Here is an 18,387-nt window from a genome sequence, read left to right as displayed (position 1 = left end):
TTAACATTTAAATTTAGACAACAAAACTGGGTAATTAAGGAAACAAACTTAAATTCTTTGGCCACGTGATAAGAAGATGGAACTCAATGGAAAAGACCTTGACATTGGAAAAGATGGAAGGCAAAAGGAAAAGGAGATAACAGGGGATGACATGGATGGAAGGTGCCATGGAAGCACATGAGGTGAGGTTGGAGTGATTTGGGGAGACAGTGACATGTTAGGGACATGACTGAAGAACAATAAAATTAAAGGGTGCAAAATCCTGCCATGTTCTGAGATACTGATTCTTTGTAGTATGACTTGCAATTATTAGTGATTCAGAATCAGGAAGAATAAGAGCATTTGATCTTTTGGAGACATTTGAGTCCTGCTGCTGGGAAAGAACCCATAGTCATGATCTGGTGAGACATCAGGTAGCTTCTAGGCAAACTATCTGGCCAGCATCAGAGCCAGATGGATGGATTCACCCTACTCCTTTCATGGAAACATTTGTTAATTCAAATATTTTCCTTTTGAAAGCTTTTATAGATTTTGGGTTTATCTTTATTCTTCTTCATGTTTTTTTTAACCCTAAAGGCATCTCCCCACACCCTTGATACTTTTTTCCTAGTATTACTGTTTCCTGATTGCTCTTTTCCCCCATTGATTTATCTTCCAAGAGTTTCCTTTTGTCTGACCTGAAACTAACAGGGCAACTGGGGTTTTACCCCAGGGTGGAAGATTTATAGGTCACATACACAGCTCTGCTCTCCCACCACCATGGCCCATCCTGTGGTCTATTTCCTTCTTTTTTTCCTTAAAAGCATAAAAGCATCCCACCATCTCCAGAACAGACTTCTTCCAGAAGTTATATCCACAGCTTACCCTTTGATGGAATTGAGGGGATTAGGACATCCAGACATTAATTGTGGGAATTGAGTAAACCACACTGACTCCATCTTATGACTTGATTCTAAAGTTAGCTCAGTTCCATTTCTATTCTGTTATGGATCTAGTCCAAATTCTGTATTGTGATCAAAATTTATTCAATTATGGGAATTGGGAGAAAACCTTTCTTTCATGTTTGAACATAGCGCTATGTGCCTGGGAAGTTGGAGCATCTTTACCTGTTGCTTAGAGATATTTAACTAAGGACCTCAATTATGCTGACCAGAAGACCAGCAGGATCAAAAGATTCCTGCAAGGTGTCTTCTCACAGTTTTACGTCTCAAGTAACCCATAAGTTTTATCTGAAAATTGGCTTCCCAAGTATCGATCAGTTATTATTTCCATATTCCTTTGAGTGTTCAGGTACTTGGGGTGAATGAGGCACCTTTTCTGAATTGCTCCTCTGCTACTTAAAGTCTTGGTTGCCTAGGTCTCTAAGAAGTGACTTGTCCTTAGTCTTATAGTCACTATGTGTCACAGACACTATGGGGTTTCACTCTCCCCCTCCCAACTTGGAAAGTCTTTATTTCATTCAATTAAAAATCAGATGACCTAATACTATATTGTTTCCTTTTAATTGATTGACTTTATGTATCATGGTTTTAATTAATAAAAGTTTATCTCCCCCTGTATTTGGAGTCTAGGCTTAAGCTGAAGAGGTCTGTTCTTGCATTGTTTAACAAATCAACATGCTAGGAAGATTGAACCTTTGCTTCCTTCAAGTCATTTCATCTTTCATCACCACAGTTTTCTGTGAGCCAGCTAACTATTCCGGGCAATGCTTCAGCAATGTAGAATGTTTATCTGGGAAGATGAATGCTTCTTTTCCAAGACCACACTCCAGGGAAGCCCCCCTGGGCCTACCCTCAGCTTTTCATGAGTCACAGATTAGCCCTCTGTTCCATTCACCCATCCAGCCCAAACCCCTTCACTGTCATTCCCAGGTCTTCCCCATGACGAAAATGAAAAGCTATTACCTGTCAGTGAGAGGAGTAATAACCAATCGAGGGCTGTTCCCCAAATATTCATAAAAATACTGAAACTGAGCATCACAGATATTCACAAAACAGTGCTTCTGAGTGTCATCCCATCGGTGCCGGAGTTGGGACAGCCAGGAAAAAGCCTGGGAACTCGTGACCTAAAGGATATGGCACAAGATAATGGCTGTTGGTGTTTTTAAGGAAATAACTTCAAAAGTCAACTTTCCTATTAGGCATATCACATCAAAAATACTCATCAATAAAAAATTTTTTTGAGTCATTGCTAGTTAGAATCACATACAAAGAGATGCCAATTGTGGTCCCATGGGGAAAGAATTGCCCCTGGAACCTGGAAGTCCTGGATTCCTGGTCTGTCTGGGACTGTGGGACCAAGGACCAGTCACTTCTTAGAGAACTAGGCAATTAAGACTTTAAGTAGAGGAAAATCAAAGCAGATGCATTTAGTAGACACTTGGTATGTGTCTAATCCAAAAAAGTCACTTCCTTCAAGGAGTTCACATCATAACGAAGGAGATGGTGTATGGAAACAATTAGTGGCGCTCAAGATGTGCACAACATACCTAGGAAGTAATCTCAGCGATGAGGCAACCAGCATTAAGGGGACCAGAAAAGTCTTTTGGATGATGGCGGTGGAGGGGGGGGGGTTGTTACCTTACATGGGGAGAGAAAATTTTTCTCAACTGGAAATTCCCAATGCTGATGAATTCACGTGACCAAATCTTCCCCCCGCCTTCTACAGAGAGTTGAATGGGGGGAGGGGGGAAAGCTTTATTTTAATGGGACTTTTTCATCCCAAGTCTTGTTATCTATTTGTTCAGGCAATACCTTCTATCTTCTTTTAATGACCCTCAAAGAGTCTGACTATTTTGAAAAGCTCTTCTGGGGAATCTGAGTCAAAAAGGATGGGTTTGTGGTAGAACCGGTCTGAATTAAGAGGAATGGGAGTGCTAACATTCCTGGGTACTCAAGGTGAGAAGAAGGATCCATACAACTCAACCCCATTAGACCCTCAAATGAATCTACTTGCTGCTCTGGCTAGAAAGTTTCATTCTTTATTAAAAAGTATTAAATTTATGTTCAGTCTTTTATCTCTCTTTATAAACAGAAAGCTCCATGCCTTTCTTAGGCAGATTGACCTCATTCATCAGGGTTATGGCCTATTATTATTTGAGAGCATATAAAAACTATGAGGGCCTTATAGGTTGGTAAAGGCACTGAACTAAAGTCACATTTTAAAATAGGAAAGGAAGAAACCTGCAGATCACCAATGACTATAAAAAAGATTTCACTGTTCTCTCTAAAGGGAGGAGGGAGTGTTGCCTAATGGCTAGAGGATTGGTCTTGACTCAGGTAGAGATGACTTCAAGTTCCACCCCTGAGACATGTTGGCTGGGTGGTTCTGGGAAAGTCATTCAATGTATTAGCAGAAAGGTTCCTCATGAGTATGTCTCTCTCTCTGTCAATGCAAAATAAATACAAAGTTGGAGACAACACAGAGACATCTCATGACCAGATAACAATGAATACTTAATAAATACTTTCATTATATCATTGCTCATTTATCCCTTAATAAATGAGGATAGTCGCTGAAAGGAAGTAAGCAAAACCGACAGTCATGAGATATATAATAGAACCTAGGACTTGGGTATCTAGAGAGCCAGGTTTCTGAGATGGACACTTTCCCCAATGGAATAATGGCCACCAATTCACATTCTCTCTTCTGAGGTGACTTGACCACAGTTTACTATGGACTCTGCAAAAGATCAACAATTTTGCTGGAATTTCTCTTGCACTAGTGCATTCTGCTGTATGAGTGGGTTGCCTCCCTTCATGGCCCATAGGAATCTTTATTGGTTTGTTGGTAATAAGTTGCAGTTTTTTGTGGCACTAAACTGATTTGCATCAATGGAGGGAGTTTCTTCACTTGGAAATTCCCTAGAGGTGAGACACAACCTACACCTCATCATTTACAGTAACAGGGCATTCTAGAATAATATTTTTTGTTAAAACAGATGGACCTTTGCATCAAGGAGAGTCTTAGAAAATGTGGTATAATCTCACAGAACAAATCCAAATTGTTCTCTTCCTCCTATTCAACCCCCTAAGATATATAGATTAATCAGTCTGTTCAATGGGCTCATCCCCTTGCAAATCATAATCTGGATAGAATATTGAATATTCCTCCCCTTTGTTTTTTCCAGGATGTACTGGTCAGAAGACAAATTTCTTCTGATTGAATACTGAACTGACTTAGGCAGCTTGATAGTTCTCTAGGGGTTACTGAAATCCTCAGGAATACATCTCAGACCCCAGGAGAGCCTCTGGAGGAAGTCACCAACCACAGAGGACATTTGTGGGGGAGGGACATTGGGCACTCTCTACACCAGCGTTCAGCATGCTTGGCAAGTGTTTGTCCCAGCCCAAGTCGTTATCAATTATCAGAGGGATGAATAAAATTGTAATGTGCTGTTACATCATTCAAGGACTCTTAGAAGATTTTAACATATGTGTGAGAATTATCCTGTTGGATGTGGCCCCTTAGAGGGGTATTTTGCTCTATTGAGTCCAATACCTTTTTTTAAAGTCAACCAACAAGAAAATCACAATGAAATTATTTATTCTCTGTCCATTCCCAAAACATGATTATCAGGAAGAGGTCTGCTGAGGAATCACATTGGGCTATTGTCTCTGTTTATTATCTAAAACCTGGCTCAGTTTTCTGTGGACAGGCTTAATATCAGAAGCGTGATAACAGGATGGTAGACATTTTTGACCACAGCAATTCATGAAGAGAATCTGCTGTGATGTGATGGTTGGTGAGCTTCCCATGGATGGAGGGCCTGTTTGGGGGCTAAAATAAAAAAAACCCACAGAAATTCTTTGAGGCAGGGTGAGGAAGAAGCATGAAAGAGGGAATGGGACAATGGTATAAGTCCCTAAGGGTTCTAACAATTAGAATAAACAAAATTTGGTGACTAGATGGAGGCAGTACAGAGGAAAGAGTCCAGAATGTCTCTAAGGTTGTAAATTCGGTGACTGGAAGGATGGTGGAGCCCTGAAAAGAAATCATCAACTCTGTAGGACAAGAAAGTTTGAGAGAAAAAAGCTGATGAATTTCCTTCTGGACAGGCTGAGTTTGAGATTATAATGAGACAGCCAAGGGGAATGTCATCTTGTGGGCAGGTGGTGATGCAGAGCTAAAGTTTAGGAGAGTGATCCTGGGGACAGAGATTGCAGGGTTATTTGCCTAGAGATGGTTGAGGAAGACACAAGAGGTACCCAGAATAAGTGGAGAATAATTTAATTTAATGTAGTCTCCTTTAAATGCAAAATGATGGGCAGAAGACTGCATTCTGTCTGTACATCTACTATCTACTTACGATAATTTACCTGACTCAAGAAAGTTTGTCATGGTGTCTCACATTGCATACCAATGAACAAATGGAGAAAGCTGTGATCCCAATTGCCTGTGTAGGTAGACATACAGCTGAGTTGGCTATAAGATTAGAGTCACAGAATAATTATCAATTTTCATCAATAATCGTGGGCATAGCATTGAGAAGATTCTCATTAAGTGTTTGGATGCTACTGAACCAGAAACGGCTTACATCTCAAGGTGAAAATTATAATTCACTCTGACATTACTGATGTGCAGAAAGAGTCCCAGACTAGAATGAGGAACAACAGGGGCCCTGTCACATTAGTTCATCTAAAGGGAAAACAAAAGACCTGCAAAGATATCTCAGAGGCTAGGTTATGGTAAAGGAGAAAAGGAATTTAAGGTCATAGTGGTCACACAAGGAGTCATCTATGTCATAGACTCTATCAACTCCATTTCACAGAATTCTCAGCCTCCACAACTCAGCTCAAGGGCCATGTCTTCCATGGAGGCTTCTCTTTTCTCTCTAGTCTTTACACCTTTCTCCCTACTCAAATAACATGACAGATGATCACATCATAGCTGGTGAGTAGGTCACAGAAGTAGAAGTGGGATCTTCAGTCCTCTTACTTTAAATCAGGGCAGCTTTTCCACTGCACTATCCTGTGATAGTAAGATCCTAGAGGGCGGGGACAGTTCATTTATGACTTGGTCTCCCCAATGCCTGGCAAAAAAGGAAGCACTCACCAAATACTCATTGAATTATTTATTGAAAAGACAGTGCAATATGGAAGTGTGTGCATAGAAATCCTATCCACAAAAACTGATCAAATCTTCTTGTACTCAAAGCCATGTTACTTTCTCAGCTCTAATACTTGAGAGAAAAAAGAGGGGAAAAAGTTTATCAAATTAAAAGATTAAAAATGTAAGATTCTCTCAGGAAGTTAGAGTTATTTAGCCAAGAAAAGAGCAGACAAGGTTATCCTCAATGGTATTCGATGATATGAATGACTCTTTAATGCATAACCATGATGGACTCCTTTCAAAGTATGACCAGGCCATCCTTGAGGAAACTATAGCATCCTTGAGACTATAACTGTCTCAAGGAAGATTGATAGGAACTAGAGAGAAGTAGTTACCGATGTCAGAATGGTTATTGAGAGGCAGAGGAGCACAATGGATTAAGCATTGGCCTTGGTGTCAGGAAGTTTGGGGTTTAAGTCTTGTCTCAGACTCATATTGACTTTGTTATTAGAACATGGATGCCAACTTGCTTTAGGGGGAAGGTTTTCACCCTGGGAGTTTCCCATTTCCTTAAAATCACAAGCGTGTGCACAAAAGTAAAGGAGTTTGTGGTTAACACATTTGGTTACCACTAATCATCTGGCTGGAAGTTTCTCCTCAATGTAAAGCAAACTTCTTAACAATTAGAGCTACAGAAAAATGGAATGAGTTTCTTGGGAAGTGGTGAACCCCTCTTTAGTTGAGATCTTTAAGCAAAGGTAGGTGGTAAATAGCTATATGGGAGAACAGATTATCGATTCTGAGTAGGTTGGACTCGATGGATTCAATGGTTCTGTTATTTTATGATTCTGGAGAAATGGAATACTATAAATTATGAAGTCTGAGGTCCAAGGTGACTTTGAGCCACTATCCTCAGGAGCAAATCAAATGATGATATGGACTCTTTGGGTCCCAGATGGTTTGTTTTCTTTTACTGGCATGTCCTCAGTAACGAAAATGGAGGATATTAAAAATATAATTTGAATAGCTCAGCTCCACAGATGATTACAATTTTGCAAACACAATTATCAGAGCAACATGTCAGGGCACTTACTTACAGTAAAGTGGTCCTGGAGCTCAGAGACTGACTCAATATTTGTTGAATCATTACTGAATTATTTTGAAAGGGAACAAGTACTCTGTGAAATGTACCAAACATGTCTAGACCCCAAAAGACCTTGAACATAATTACCTTCTGAGAAACCAGCTTGGCCACAACATCCCGGGCATGGACATCAATGGTACAGATGGTCATAATTTTCTGCCGGTCTCCTGGGGTAAGCTCACCCAGCAGCAGGGTGATCAGTGTGTTCAGCTGAGAAACCTTAAGAGATTAAAAAAAAACCCATTTTATTCAGTACACTCATGTGATCAGCTCCATGTGCCCCATCTCTGATAAACGATTCATGCACCCCAGTTAACTATGGAAAAAGACTGAAGGTGTCAAACAGAAAAGGATGAAGGTAAAAAGAGAAGAAACAAAGGCTAATACTCAACTTCAGGGACTAACCCCCTTAGAAGAAAAAGAAGATTAATAATGGAATCCCATGTGGTATTTCTATACTGCCCTAAGGTTTGTAACTTGTTTTAATTATATTTCCTACTTGATCCTCACAATAGGACTGTGGGTGGCTCTATTATTATTCCTATGTAATATATGGGAAAACTGAATCTTGGTAATGTAACACAGCTTGTCTAAAGTAAAAAAAAAATAGTGAGTTGTTAGATATGGGAATCAAATGCAGGCTTCACGTGAATATATTTAGCCTTTCTTCTGCCATGCCTTAGGGAATATTCAATCTATGGTATTTCATTTATTTATCTTCTTTTTTTATTACATTCTGAGTTGTCTCCCTCCCTATCTCCCAATCCACATTAGAGAAGACCAACATGCTAGATACATATATACAATACATACTTCCATTTATCAGGTCTTTCTTTGACAGTGGATAGCAAGGGGCGGCTAGGTGGTGCAGTGGATAAAGCACTGGCCCTGGAGTTAGGAGTACCTGGGTCCAAATCCAGTCTCAGACACTTAACAATTACCTAGCTGTGTGGCCTTGGGCAAGCCACTTAACCCCATTTGCCTTGAAAAAAAAACTTAAAAAAAAAAGAAAGTGGATAGCACTTAGTCCTTCATAATTGATTTGAATGTTCATGTTATTCTGAATATCTTAGTCATTCACTTACTCTTTGAACAATATTGTGGTTGCTGTACAGAATGTTCTCCTGGTTCTGCTTTTTTCACTCTAGATAATTACAGGAGAATCATTCAATGTTTTTTTTTTTTTTTTTTTTTTTTTTTTTAATGAGCCTGCTCATCATTTCTTACAACAGAGGGCAGCTAAGTGGTGCAGGGGATAGAACACCAGTGTTGGAGCCAGGAGGACCTGAATTCATAACAGATTTCATAAACTTGGCATTTACTGTGTGACCTTGACAAGTCACTTTACCCTGACTGCCTCGCATCCAGGGCCATCTCCAGTCATCCTGATTCATATCTGGCCAGCTGGCTCCAGAGGAGAAAATGAGACTGGTGACTTAGCACAACCCCCTCCCTCCCACTCAAATCCAATTCACATGCATGTCATAGCATCACCTCCCTGCTGTCATGGTCTTCTTCAAGAATGAAAGATGAACATCATCAAAATCAGCCTGTTCATCATTTTTACAGCACAATAAAATTTCATAGCAATCCTATACTGCAACTTGTTTAGTCATTTCCTTAATTCAAGGGCAGGGGACCTCCAGTCCTCGGGTTGTATTGGTGTGGTATTGCCAAGTGAGTCTCAGGCAGGACTCGAAATTCAATAAATCTAGCAACATTTTAAGGATGAATTACTTAAACATTTAACCAAAAATAACCCATGAATGATGTCATAAATGTCCAAATGATCCTTGGCAGAAAAACAGACCCCCGCGCCTGCCCTTATTGGTGGGCAGCCCTTAGCTTTCCAGTTGCTTGCTACCACAGAGAGAGCTGCTACAAATACTTTAGCACATATAGGAGCTTTTCCTTTTTCCTTGATCATCTTGAGAAATAGACCTAATTGTTTATTTCTGGGTCAAAGGGTATAAACATTTTAAAACTTTGGGAGCGTAATTCCAAATTGCTCTCCAAAATGATTGGATCAATTCACAATTCCACCAATAGTGCCCCCATCACCTCCAACATTTATTGTTTTTGCCTTCTATCATTTTAACTAATTTGATAGGAGTGAGTTGCTACTTCAAATTTCTTTTAATTTTTTTACTCTGATCAATGATGATTTTAAGCATTTTTATGTGACACCTGTAGCTTTTATTTCTTTCTCCAACAGCTGCCTGTTGCCTGACCACTTATCTGTTGGGGAAAGATTCATTTTTTTAAGGTTTTTTGCAAGGCAAACAGGGTTAAATGACTTGCCCAAGGCCACACAGCTAGGTAATTATTAAGTATCTGAGGCCGGACTTGAACTCAGGTACTCCTGACTCCAAAGCTGGTTGCACTTTCCAAAGCACCACCCAGCCACCCCGAAAGATTCATTCTTAAATATCTTCTATAGATCTCTATATATGTGAGATATGAGATATTTACTCAAGAAACTAATTATAAAAAAATTTCCCCAACTTTCTTCCTCCATTCTAATCTTTGCTACCTTGGTTTTATTTGGAACTATGCCCATGGTACAAAAATCTTTTAGATTAAATGTATTCAAAAATACCTATTTTATATCCTACAATGCTCTCTGTCTCTTAGGTTTTCAAAAATTCTTCTCCTCTCCATAGATCTGAAAGGTAATATATTCTAAGATCTGTTTTACTTAGGACATTGCCCTTTAGTCTAAGTAATATATTCATGTTGACCTTACTTTGGTAAGTTGTCTAGAAACTAGTTTCTGTCAGATTGCTTTACATTTTCCCCAACAATTTTTATCAAAAAGTGAGTTTCAATTCCAAAAACTTACGATTTTTACATTTACCCAGCACAAGGTTATCATAATCATGTACTAGATATGCCCTATCTATTCTAGTCTACTGATGCACCATTCTATTTCTTAGCCAGTAGCAGACAGTTTTGCTAATCATCACTTTATGATATAGTTTAAGATCATTGCTAGATTCCCACCTTTCTTTTCATTTTTTCATTAATTCCTTTGATATTCTTGACCCCTTCTTCCAAATGAATTTTGTTATTTTTTTCTAGCTCGATAAATTTTTGATAGCTTAATTGGGATGGCACTAAATGAGATTAGTTTAGGTAGAATTGTCACTTTTGTTTTATTGGCTCAGCCTACCGAAAGTTCAAGAATATCAAGGGAATCGATATAAAAATATTTGAAGGAAGGCTGCCTAACAGCATCAAATTTCAAATTATATCACAAAGTGGTAATCATTAAAACATTAAGAATTAGAGATAGCTCAGTGAAATAAATTAGGTATACCACATACGGTAGTAAATGACTATAGTAATTTAGTTGTTAGATGGCCCTACAGATCAAAACCGGGTGCAAGAACTCTCTATTTGACAAAAATTGCTGAGAAAACTAGAAAGCTGTTTGAAAGAAATTAGTTATAGACCAATATCTCATATTATGGATAAGGTCAAATTGTGTACATGATTTAGACATAAAGGGTGAAAATTTTGCTAGATGTATGAATAAGGGAATAATTTATGAGAAGGGATGTAAGGTAATTTTGATTAATGTTTTGCCCAAACAAAACCAATGTAGCCAAGTTTAAAAGGAAAGCAAGAAACTAGGGGAAAGGTTTGCAATATGTTTCTCTGATAAAGGCCTCATTTCTCAAAGATATAGGGAACAGTGTCAAACTTTAAAAAAAAATGAGTCATTTACCAAATGCTAGAGTCAAAGGATATGAACAAGTAGCTTTTAGAAGAAGAAATCAAGGTTTTCTTCAGTCATACAAAAATGCTCTCCATAATTATTGATTAAAGTAATGCACCTCATGTATCACTTCACACCTATGAGATTGGCTCAAATGACCAAAAAGGCAAAGGACAAATAAAATTGGGACACTAATGCACTGTTGTCAGAATTGTGAACTGATCTAATTATTCTGGAACAATCTGGAACTATGCTCTAGGGCCATCCGACTGTTCATACCCTTTGAACCAGAACCAGAAACACCACTGTGAGGTCTGTATCACAAAAAATATCAATACAAAAGGAAATGGACCTACATTTAAAAAAAATTGGAAGCTACTTTTGTGGCGGCAAAGAATTAAAAACTGAGGAGATATTCATCAATTAGGGGAATGACTGAGCAAGGTGTGCATTGGACTCCTCTTGTTTTATAAGAAATGATGAGGATAGTTTCAGAAAACCCTGGGAAGACCTAGATGAACTGATGCACGGTGAAGTGAACAAAGCTAGAAAATTGTACAAAGAGCAATCCTGTATGATGAACAGGTGTGAATGGCTTAGCTATTCTTAGCAATACTACAATCCAAGGCAATTCTAAAGCACTTATGATGAAAATGCTATCTAAGCCCAGGGAGAAAAATTAATGGAGTTTGAGTGAAGATAGAAACACAGTTTTCTCACTTTATTTTTCTTCCTTTTTTTGCAACATGGTTAATATGGAAATAAAGTTGGTATGATTTCAAATGTATAATGGATTTTATATTTCTTGACTTCTTAATGGGTGGGGGATGAAGAGAGAAAGAGAGAAAATTTGGAACTTAAAATTTTTAAAATAATTGAATAACAATTTTATTTTTTGAAAAATCTTAAAAGTATTACCTCTAGGAAGAGCTAGGGACCCAAACTGCAGTATCTCCTGCTTCCAAGGACTATATTACATGATAGAGATCAGAAATGGTTGGTAAAATGGCTTTTCTTTTATCATCCTCTATTTCCACTTGCATATGGAATTCATGAAATTTGAATGTTGACCTCAAAGGCAATATGGTACACTGGAGAGCACAATGGATTTGGATACATGGGATCACAGATTGAGAGCCCAAAAGAACCTTAGAGGCCATCTAGTCCTTTCTCATTTTGCTGACAAGGAAATTGAGGCTCAGAGAATTTAAATGACTTTCTCATGGTCACCCCAGTAAGTGTCAGATACAGGATTTTAACTTAGGTTACTACTTCTGGGTTAGAGTCCTATTGTTCAATTAGTTTTTTTATTGTGTCCAACTTTTCATGATCCCATCTGGGATTTTTTTTTGGCAAAGATACTAGGTTTGCTATTTTCTTCTCCAACTCATTTATAGATCAGGAAACTGAAGCAAACAGGGTTAAGTGACTTGCCAAGTTTTCACAGGTAGTAAGTATCTGAGGCCCAATTTGAACTCAGGAAAAGGAGTCGTCCTGATTCTGTCATCCTAGAGTTTGTAAACTGATCACAAGTCAATACCTGGCCACTCTCTCATTTCTAAAATGCTTAGCTACTGAAACGGATTCCAATATAATAATTAAATCTGACAGAACTGATTCTATCAGAAAGACTAGTGGTTCTTAAACTTTTCATGCCCCAAACAATCCTTTGCTGGGCACCAAGAATTCCAGTAATCTTACCATGGCATACAAAAGCTTTCATAGAGGGGCAGCTAGGTGGTGTAGTGGATAAAGCACTGGCCCTGGAGTCAGGAGGACCTGGGTTCAAATTCCATCTCACACACTTAATAATTACCTAGCTGTGTGGCCTTGGGCAAGCCACTTAATCACATTTGCCTTGCAAAAAACCTAAAAAAAAAAGCTTTCATATAAATCATCAGGACACAAGGTTAACAATGAGGGAGAGGGCTAGAAAACAAAAGTATCTTTGGGGCTTATGGTAAATGGGGGTGAAAGTTGGGAGTACAGGGATCTGGAGGTCAATGTATTAGCATTATTCTCCCAAATATTTGACCCCAGAGAACAGATCTGAGAGTAACAAGTGAGAATTGGAGAAAGACAACTTTAGGTTCAATGTCAGGACAGTTTCCAATGAGAGCTGCCCCAAAGTGACATGGTTTGCCTTAAGAGGTAGTGGGCACCCACTCACTACTGGTCTTCAAGTAGAGAATGAAGGGCACCTATGTGGGGAATGATGCAGAGAGGATTTAGTCAGGAGGGGCTAGACTACTCATCCACTAAGACAGCTAGGTGGTGCAGTGGATAGGAAGACTCTTCTTGCATTCAAATCTGCTTCAGATGCTAACTGTATGACCCTACACTATCTAACTTTGTTCGCCTCAGTTTCCTCATCTATAAGATGAGCCGGAGAAAGAAGTGTCAAACCACTTCACTATCTCTACCAAGAAAGCCCCAATGGAATCACAAAGAGATGGACACAAAGAAACTAGCAACTAAACAGTGAGACATCCACAGAGGATCCTTCTAACTTTGAATTACTGAGATGGTCCATTAATCCAATTCAACCAGCATTTATTAATCATCTTACCTGAACATGGCACTATGCTTGGTCATGGTGGTATATAGAAGAATGACGCTTAGCTCTTGACCTCAGGAGCCTTTGAAAAATCTGCTCTCACAATTGAGATCAGCTCTCGAACAAGACATAAGGTTTCTTGTTCCCTAAACAAGCATCCTCTCAACAGCATATCTGACAAGTGACTTGGTGTCTGCCTGTTACTGGAAGCCAATGACTGGAAAGTTCCTGCCTCCCTCAGTTGCCACTATACTGAGATACCTTCAGCCATTAGGGAGTTTTTCTTCATAGTAAGCTGCAACCGTCTCTCTGTACCTCCCACTCATCCTTCTTCCACATGACAGCCTTTCAGATCCTTAGTCACAGCCATTGGGCTCCTCTACCTGCAATCTTTTCCAGACTAAATAAAATATCTCGGGGCCTTTAACCACCTAGCACAAATGCAAGATCCTTGGTCACCTTGAGGCCCTCTAGCTTGTCAATGTCCTTATTCAAAGGGGACATCCAGGTCAGAAGACAGCACTCCGGATGTAATCTGAGTGTGCTCACCATGGTCAATTTGCACAGGTATGTGTATAATAATAAATACACACAGAAACAAACTACATAAAAAACATGTGTTGTGAGCTAGGCTGGACCAGAGAAAATCAGACCTGGGAAGCGACTTAGAAATGATCTAATACAGCTCTGCCCTACACCCCCTGAGGGGAAGTGATATATGGAAAGCTACACAGCTACCTAGCAGCAGCAGGGAACCCAGTGGTCAGCACATAGTAGGCACTTAAATATTGTTAGATTGATTTTCCAGACTCCTGATTTCTTCCCCTTGGGGTCTTTTTCCCACTGCCTTATGCTATTCATTCTGTTCTGCAAATACAAGCATTCTTTGGATGAGAAGAGGTACAGTCAAGGAAATCTGCCCATACCCAATACCCATCATCACACAAGAAACCATAAACATTGAGGCAAAAGATGTGAAGGATCTGAACAGTGGAGAAGACCTTCAATATCAGTGAAGTATAAGGCACTGTCCTTGGTGCTAGAGAAAAGAAAAAAATAAAATAGCTTTTCCCTGCTTTCAAAAAGTTTCACATACAGACATGTAACATGTATACAGATAACTAAAAGAGAGAAACCATTAACAATTGGAGGGATTAGGAAAAGTCTTTTGGAGATAGAGGCACCTGAACTGTGCTCTAAAGGGAACTAGAAAGTCTAATACAGGTGAGGGGGCAGTGCATTTCAGACATGGGGAAAGATATGGAAGTTTTATGTGAGGAATATGAGGAATAAAACAGATTGAGTTATCCAATCCAAGCAAAAATAATATGATAATTTTACTGAAGGAAAGTAATAAGAAACAGATAGAAAGTCTTTTAGCCAATAATATTTCTTAAATACCTATTACATGCCAAGTCCTATGTGCTGAGGTTGTGATATACTGAGGTTGCAACATTAGAGAGGGTTTTGAAATACTGGGCTCAAAATTTTGTATGTTTTCCTAAAGGCAATGGGAGCTCCTAAAGATGTTGGAGTAGGAAAGTAACATGGTCAAGATCGCATTAGCAAAAAAAATAAATTAATGAAAAAAGACCCTCATTAGCCAACATCATTTCAGAAAAATTGACAAGATGTGTACACATTGGCACAAACCACAGAATATCTTTCTTTTTAAAACTGGATCTGGATGAATCAAGAGGCAGCAGTACCAATCAACCAACAATCCTTTGAATTTGATGTCTTTCATTTATTGAGCACTCATTTTTCTCCCTCCTTCATCTCCCTCTTGGTCTAGTTCTTCTGCTACTTAGATGTCTCAGAGACCTGGTGGGGAGTTAGGAAGGTGGGGTGCGGAAAGACTTGTTTGACAGATTATCAATTGTAGTTAATTCTGATCTCTCAATATTAAGCTTTCTTTTCTAAGGGTTAAAAGTATATTAGAAAATTAAAAAAACCCAACATGCTTCCAGCATAAGAAACAATAATGCTAATTAGGGAACCTCTCTAGCAGATGGTGCCTTTTCAAATTGAACAGCAGGTAATATCCATTTTCCAGAGCTACACTGAAGGAAGTCTCAAGTTGGGGGCTCCCACCTTCTTGGCAGACCAGTCTGGAGTAGGCTAGGCAGCCCTGATTGATTTCAGGGCCTCTGCTCTGGCAGAGGCATTACTGATATTGCCAGAAGAGAAGACTTCATTCAGAGAAGGGGATGGGGATCTTCAACCTATCAATGGTGGAAATAGTTGGTAACTGAAGATACATAGGAACTCTTGGAACAGTCTTCACCACCTGAATTCTAAGTACAAAGAGAAGGAGCCTCTACTTAACAAAAGGAATGCTTTTTAATCCAAATGCTTCAAATGTTCAGTAAAAAAAGGGAAGGCCCTGAAAGAAGTTGGAGTGCACTCTTGGAAAGAACTTTGGAAAGTGAATCTTTGATTAGATCTCTAGAGTAGGCAAAGATCTGAGCTCTAGTCTCATCTTCCTTTGGTCCCCTCTTTGCTCAAAACCCTGTCATTGCACCCCCCCTTTGCCTGAGTCAAGTTGAAATACCTTCATTTAATATTTAAGATCCTCAGCCATCTGAAGTCTTCCTATATTTCTAGTCTAATCTCAAATTGCTCCCCTTGACATACTCAGTTCCAGCTGAGGTGGACATCTTATTGTGCCAGATAGAACTCTCCATTTCCCCACCTTGGAACCTTTGTACATTCTGCATTATTTCTTAGATCAATCATGTTTTTCTCTTTTGCTGCTGTTGAGTCCTACTCCTTTTTATAGTCCAACTAAAGTGGAACCTCTTCCAGGAAGTCTTCTGGAATTTTTCTTAAGGACTGACATCCTTCCCCCACTCTAACTCCCCTGTCCTGCCCCATAAAATTTCTATTATCCATGTAGATCATGATCACCCTATATTGTCAACTCCATGGTTAGGGATTGAGTCTTCTTTCAATGTCTTTTTGATTTTTTTTTTTTGCAAGGCAATGGAGTTAAGTGACTTGCCCAAAGTCACACAACTCAAATTTGAACTCAGGTCTTCCTGACTCCAGGGCTGCCCTCTTCTCTCAATGTCTTATCTCCTCTGGAACATAGCTGAGGGAAAAGTAGGTCCTTGATAAAGTTCCTTAAATTTAATGCAATTTAATTTTCCAAAGCAAGTCAGTCTACAGTTTATTAATAATGGAATGGCAAGGTTCCATCTGGCTCCACTTATGGGAGAGAAAACTGGCCTGGGAATCATGAGAGAGATTCAAATCATGCCTCAGACACATACTGGTTAGGTGGTGGTAGGTCACTTTTCTGAGACTCAATTTCCTTCTTAGTCTTTATTGCCTACCACACAGGGTTGGTGGGAAACCCTATTGTGTAGGTTAAGGGTTTAAGATCCTGAGTTAGCCTAAGGGACTAGCAGACCTGGGTACAAGTCCTGTCTTGAACTCTGGAATTGTGAACAAATTACTTCATCTCTAGGTGTAAATCTTTAAGACCAAAGCTTACAAAGTTGTATCCAGTTTGCATTGGCAGAGGGAGGTTCCACATTAGAAATGACCTACACCAATGAAATCATAGGTCTAGTTTAAAAAATAGTAATATAATCATATATTATATAACAATAAAATTATTATAATAATTATCATCATTATCATTATCAGGCAGCTGGATGGGGCAGTGGATAGTGTGCTGGGCCTGGAGTCAGAAAAACCAAAATTCAAATCCTGCCTCAAATATTTACTAGCTAAGGGGTCCTGAACAAGTCACTTAACCTCTGTCTGCTTCAGTTTCCTTATCTATAAAATTGGAATAATAATAATATAATAATCACCTACATCCAAGGGTTGTTATGAGGATCAAATGAGATATTATCATATTCTGAAAACTTTAAAGTGCTAAATGCTAATTTGTGTCATTAAAATAATTCTTATGATCTCTATCTTTACAGGATATAATATCATTTGCCTGGAGCACTTGAAGAATATCTACATTTATATTTGCCCATGCTGGCTCCTTTAATAGAACATAAGTTTTTTGAGAGCAGGAACTATTTCATTTTCATCTCTGTAGCCCTAGCACCCAGTAGGTCTCTGGCAAACAGTAGGTATGTAATAAAAGTCTGTGCTTTGATTGACTGCTAGAGAAGCAAGAGATTAATTGAACATGCCCTGATGATCCCTTCCAGACCGATAATTTTATGACAATGAAATAAAATAATACTTAAAGGAGCTGTAATTTTCTTAGCATGAATACTCTCTTTATGGTCACATATTGCCACCCCCCTATGATGCAATAAATGGCTACTGAGACTTGGAAGGAAAAATACATCCATCTTCAGATTGCTTGTGGTGAAGCTCTCTGGCTATCCTCTGGTGACCAATACTAACCTGCTTTGTTAACAGGACATATTCAAAGTCTTTCTAACTTTGCAAGATCTTCCAGTGCTTTCTTCCCATTGGATTAGATTTTTGAGGCTTCAAGATTCTATCTAGGCAATCAAGGCTTGGAATTGGGGGCCAAGATTCTGGGGCATACCTGTTTTTTATTGTAATCCTTTAAGGCTGTTTCATATCCTTCTTCCAATCTGCTGAAGGCTATGCTCACATCAGTAGTCCACCAGATCTGTGAACTGGTCAGTGCAACTTGGGCTGGGAAATCTAAAATCCACTGCTCCCTGGGCTTCTCCTCAAAGGCGGCTGTTGCATCTGTGATGGAACAGCGCACTGTTTCCATCATGGCTTCTTCAAGACCCTGGAGCCATGTTTCCACCTTTTAAAAATAGAAACATTATATTACTGACTTATTGCTTGTAATTGGAGAATATGCACTAGCGTATTCTTCAGATGCTCTGAAGGCACTAAGGTAGTAGTATCCCTGCCTAGAAGACTAACACTTATTACTGAAAGCTAATTAAGCATTGT

The 18,387-nt window shown here is 39.0% G+C and overlaps 1 protein-coding gene across 1 annotated transcript in view; it reads right to left on the bottom strand.

Annotated features, from left to right (window-relative positions):
- The window catches only part of DNAH11 (dynein axonemal heavy chain 11), a 309,681-nt gene that overhangs the window by 179,493 nt on the left and 111,801 nt on the right, over positions 1–18,387 (bottom strand). The window contains exons 30-32 of the mRNA XM_074195450.1: positions 18,002–18,235; positions 7,283–7,414; positions 1,905–2,065 (exon numbers count right to left, since the gene is read on the bottom strand). Coding sequence (XP_074051551.1) covers positions 1,905–2,065; positions 7,283–7,414; positions 18,002–18,235 — 527 coding nt within the window. The remainder of the gene's footprint in view (positions 1–1,904; positions 2,066–7,282; positions 7,415–18,001; positions 18,236–18,387) is intronic.

This window comes from Macrotis lagotis, chromosome 7 (assembly GCF_037893015.1).
Source record: "Macrotis lagotis isolate mMagLag1 chromosome 7, bilby.v1.9.chrom.fasta, whole genome shotgun sequence".
Classification (NCBI taxonomy): Eukaryota; Metazoa; Chordata; class Mammalia; order Peramelemorphia; family Peramelidae; genus Macrotis; species Macrotis lagotis.
Note: the sequence above shows the minus strand (reverse complement) of the source record. Positions and strands in the feature narration are given on the sequence as shown.